This window comes from Gekko japonicus, unplaced genomic scaffold (assembly GCF_001447785.1).
Source record: "Gekko japonicus isolate JY-2015 unplaced genomic scaffold, Gekko_japonicus_V1.1 scaffold1267, whole genome shotgun sequence".
Classification (NCBI taxonomy): domain Eukaryota; kingdom Metazoa; phylum Chordata; class Lepidosauria; order Squamata; family Gekkonidae; genus Gekko; species Gekko japonicus.
In genome coordinates, this window is record NW_015165275.1 from 45,501 (window position 1) to 50,630 (window position 5,130).

Here is a 5,130-nt window from a genome sequence, read left to right on the forward strand (position 1 = left end):
CAAGGGAAAACTCTATGGTTTTCCCTTGTATGGCCGTGGCCCCGCCCCCAGCGTGCCTGGTGTCCCCCCGTCACTTCCGGGTGACGTGTGTGTGGCGCATGCACCAGACGCCGGCCGGGAGCCCCCCGCTCCCGGCGAAAATCCACTTGGCAACCCTACCAGGGATTGAACCTAGGACCTTCTGCATTCAAAGCGTGTGCTCCACCACTAAGCCATGGGCTGTCCTTGCTTGTAATGGATTGGCCTGTCTTCTGTTCCTGGCAGTCCATTTCACAGCATGGGGGGGGGAAAAGAACCTGAAGGTCAAGTGATGGCATGATGTCAACAATCACATTTGTATCCTGAACGTGCTCTATAGAGTTCAAAGTGTTTTATGTGGATGTGTCTCATTTTTATGCATTCCATACGCCAATCCTATGAGTTAGGTTAGCCTGAGAGATGGGGAGCTTTCTCAAGCTTATCCTGTGAGCCTCAGCAGGGACTTGAAGCCATGTTTCTAGTTTGAAAACAGAGGGAAAGGAACCTCATGTACCAAAGGGGGTCTTTCCGTGTGTTTACCACACATGGTTTACTGCTCCAGCACACATGCCCCTCAAACACATATGGACACACAAAACTGCCTTAGACTGAATCAGATCCTTGTTCCATCAAAGTCAGTATTGTCTACTCAGACTGGCAGCGGCTCTCCAGGGTCTCACATCACCTACTTACTCCCTGGTAATTTAACTGGAGGTTCCAAGGGATGAACTAGGGACCTTCTGGATGCCAATCAGATGCTCTACCACTGAGCCATGGCCCTTCCCAAGCTACCAATCTAGTTCCTTTAAACAAGTGTGTGTGAATCAGAAATGAGGTCTGTAAGTACGTCACATTCAAGAATTATTATGCAATATAAAAATGTAACATAGAAAGAATCCTACAGTTTCCCCATGTTCAATTTATTTTAGAAGTTGGTGGGTATGATTAGGGATGGGCACGGACTGGCTCACAAACTAAAGTTCATGATGATGAATTTTGGCTAGTTTGTAGTTCACAAAGTGAAGTTCATGGCAGGTCAATCAGCATGAACTTACCACAAACTTTCAAGCTATCCATGGAGGTTTGTGCTGGTTTGTGAACAGATATATTTCCAGACAAACTGTCTGCACTCAATCTAAATGTTTACCAAACTTCAAAGCAACATAACTTGGAGGTCATGTACAGAAACATCTGGGGGAGGTCCCCTGAGACTTTGATGTCTCAAGCTTGCACAGTGTCAGTTCTATATACTCTCGAACCTCCTGATCCTGCGCCTGTCAAAAGGACTGCCTGTACCACCAGTTCAGGAGTGTATATAATGGATCCTGTGCAAGCTAGAGACACCAAACTTGCAAGGGATCTCTGGTTGACTCTCCTCTCCATGCCCTCCAAGTTTAGTGAGGGTTGGATTTACAGGGTCCAAGTTATGCCCCCTCCCAACAAGGTACCCCCAGGAAAGTGCTTTCTGGGGAAATGATATCTTCACTGGACTTGGAGGGCAGGTAGAGGAGAGTCAGACAGAGATTCCCTTGTGAGCTTGGTGTCTCTAGCACACTGGGAGGCTGTTCTAGTGGGTCATGAACCTCACAAACTGAACTGGTTCGTTTGGCCCCTAAAAATTCATGATGGTTCATGGTTCGCAAACCAGGCACATCATGAACAACGAACTGCACGGAACCACTTTCCCCCAGTTGTGCCCATCCCTAGGTACGATCCAAACCCAATGATGCCGATTAAGCAAGATATGAATGGTAGATAAGGCATGTCTTTACTTTCTCATTCCAGAGCCAGTCTGCCCCCAGAATAGCCACTATGAGCTCTGCGCCAGAGGCTGTCAACAAACCTGCAGCAGCCTCTACTCACCCCTCCCCTGCTCTGCGCACTGCACAGAAGGCTGTGTCTGCGACCAAGGTTTTGTGCTGAGCGGTGACCGCTGTGTCCCCATGTCTAAATGTGGTTGCGTGTACCAGGACCGATACTATTCAGCGGGGCAGACCTTTTACCCAACTCGGCAGTGTGATCTGCAATGCATGTGCCAGGCTGGTGGCGCCGTCACCTGCAAGAAATTCTCCTGTGGCCCAAATGAAGAGTGCAGGGTGGTCGACGGCATCCAGAAATGCCACTCGGCTGGTTCTGCATCTTGCTTGGCCACTGGTGATCCTCATTATATCACCTTCGACAAGTTGCACTTCAACTTCCAGGGCACCTGCACTTACATTCTTGCTAAGACCCATATCACAGACAAGGCACATTTGACGCCCTTCACTGTCAAAGAGGAGAATGAAGCTTGGGGGAGTGGGAAAGTTTCCGTCAACAAGATGATCTCCGTGGAAGTCTATGACACCACGCTCACCCTGCTGCAGAAAATGAAGGGGCTAGTCAAGGTAGGTCTCTTAATCCTACTAGTACATGCAACACTTGGAAGCTATTAAAGATCCAACAGAATGTGTGTCCCACGGGTTGTGGAAAAGGAGGTTGGAAACAGTGCTCCCTCTAAGCTATGGAGCCCTATGAGCAAAAATTCTACTTTGTGCGCTACTGCCATTAAAGTTGTGAGCAGGTGATTTTGGCTACTGCATAAATTAGTTTGCTCCAGAGCCATCCTTCCTGAGCTAAGACAAAAATGTGTGAGCCAGAGGCTAAAAAACTGTGAGCTAGCTCACACTAACTCAGCTTAGAGGAGTGCTTATTGCTTCATGTATCTCTTCCACATGTCATCTTAGTTGGAAAGTATTGAATCCAGGTTTTGATGGATGATCAAAGCCATGTTCAGTTCCCCTGGAGGGAATGGTTGCTCTGGAGAGTTGACTCTATGGCATTGTACCCTGCTGAGGTCCCTCCCCTCCCCAAATCCCCGCCCTCCCCAGGTTCCACCCTCCAAATATCCGGGGCAGAAACTCATGGTTTGCTCCATGCCATACGTCTACATCAGTCTAGGTTTCCTTTATCAATTTTGCTGCTAGATCAGAAATATAAATGACCCAAAAAGTACGATGTTAGAATTTCATTGTTAGAGGAACACAAAACACAAACATGGCAACGAGCTTTGGATCCTTGACCCTGTGGGAGTAATCTGTTCAGAGCAGGAGTGATTATTCCTTCATGTATCTCTTCCACATGTCATCTGACTGTTCTTCAATGTGGGATTCTGATTTGGGGCTCTACCCTTCTGACAGCATGCCCAGAAGTAAACACAGGTGTGCTGGAAGTCATGTGGAACCAGCGAAGAACTAGAATTAAAATGATAGAGAAAAAAATATTAGAGGACTGAAGGACACTGGAAGAGGCGAAAGGGAACATCTGGGGGGGGAGGGGAAAGATGGGAGAGTGAATAGAAGTAGGGAAGGAGACAGAGAAGTCAAGGCAGGAAGAAAGCAGGAAGGAAGACTAGAGAGGTAAAGAAAGGACATGAAGAAGAAAGATAGAAGGTGGGAGAGGGAAGGCGAGAAGACTATTCTTATGTTCTTATATAGGGAGTGATTAAAATGTGGAATTCGCTGCCAGAGGGTGTAGTGATGGCCACAGGAATAAACAGCTTTAGAAGGGGATGAGATAGATTCGTGGAGGCTAAGTCTATCAGTGGCTATTAGCCATGGTGACTGAGGGGAAACTCCACATTCAGAGGCACTAAGTCTCTCAGTCCCAGAACCAGGAGGCAACATCAGGAGAAGGCCTCGGCCTCTATGCCCTGTTGTTGGCCCTCCAAAGTAACTGGTTGGGCACTGTGTGAGACAGGAGGCTGGACTGATCCAGCAGGGCTCTTCTTATGTTCTTATACAGTTGTGTTGTTCCAGGACAGGCGATTTATAGCTCCTTCTATGAGGAGTGGGAACAGGATTTTTTTGTTTGTGCTGGTAACTGGAGTAAACATTTTTAATATGAGACAAATCCATTGCCTGATTATTATTTTTTTAAAACTAATTTAGTGAGACATTACCGCGCTACTTATCCCGGGCTCAGCACTGAATTCAGTTTTCATTGCACTGAATTTTTTAAAATATATTTTAGAGCTATCCATTTAATATTCGTTGTTAATATGTTTAGAATTACTTTATGTGGGTGCTTGATGGGCATTTAGTAGTCCCATTTCTCTTTTGATTGATTGATTGATTGATTGTGATGATGATTGAGAATGTGGCTCTCTGTGAGCAGCATCCATTGGCTCAGAAGATCTGCTAGAGTTGGTGACAGTCGTCTTCTTCTAAGAGTGGTGTTGGATGACCCTCAAGAAGGGCCTTTAGTTAGATTCTTGTACCCTGAATGTGCCTGTGTCGCAACACTATTTTGTGAATGGGTGCATCTATTATGGCCAACAATCCATCCTTTAGTGATTTTGGAGATGCACACATCCAGCACATCCAAATCCACTGAAGAAGGCAGCCGGGGTTGACTTCAATGTGCCAAGAACGGCTGTGTGAAGTAAGCCTGTAAGTGTAGCAGGATTCTTGAGGCCAGTTTGAGGACAATCCAAGACCCAGCTTATATGTCCTGCTGCTCACACTCCTCTTCCTCCAGGTGAACGGAGTGTTCCAGCGGCTCCCCATAGCCCTGTCCGATGGACGTCTCAGAGCTTATCAACACGGTAACAATGTTGTGATACAAACTGACTTTGGCCTTGTTGTACACTACAACTTGCTTTACCGTGCCACGGTCACCGTCCCAAGCAGCTACCAAGGCCAGATGTGTGGCCTGTGCGGGAACTACAACGGGCGGAAGGATGACGAGTTGCTGCTTCCTGACGGCACAGCCGCCTCCAACGTGGCTGCCTTTGGATCTGCCTGGAAAGTGTCTGTCCCTGGGGCTATTGGGGCCTGCTCAGATGGATGCTCTGGAAACACCTGCCCGGTCTGCGAGGAGAGGAAGAAGGACATTTTTAAGCTGCGCAACTACTGTGGGCTGCTCACGGCATCGGACGGGCCCCTCAGTGCTTGCCACAGCAAAGTGGACCCCAGTGTGTATCTTGATGACTGCATCTATGACCTGTGCCTGGGTAACGGGGACAGCCAAGTCTTGTGCCAGAGCATTGAGAGCTATGTGTCTGCTTGCCATGAGGCTGGGGTATCTGTCCAGCCTTGGAGGACTCCGTCCTTCTGCCGTGAGTACTCTCCTGCT

At 47.9% G+C, this 5,130-nt stretch overlaps 1 protein-coding gene across 1 annotated transcript in view; it reads left to right on the plus strand.

Moving 5' to 3' along the window:
- LOC107109581 (IgGFc-binding protein-like) overlaps positions 1–5,130 on the plus strand; it is a 65,919-nt gene that overhangs the window by 35,759 nt on the left and 25,030 nt on the right. Inside the window, exons 9-10 of the mRNA XM_015410246.1 lie at positions 1,804–2,402; positions 4,534–5,113. Of these exons, the coding sequence (XP_015265732.1) occupies positions 1,804–2,402; positions 4,534–5,113 (1,179 nt within the window). The remainder of the gene's footprint in view (positions 1–1,803; positions 2,403–4,533; positions 5,114–5,130) is intronic.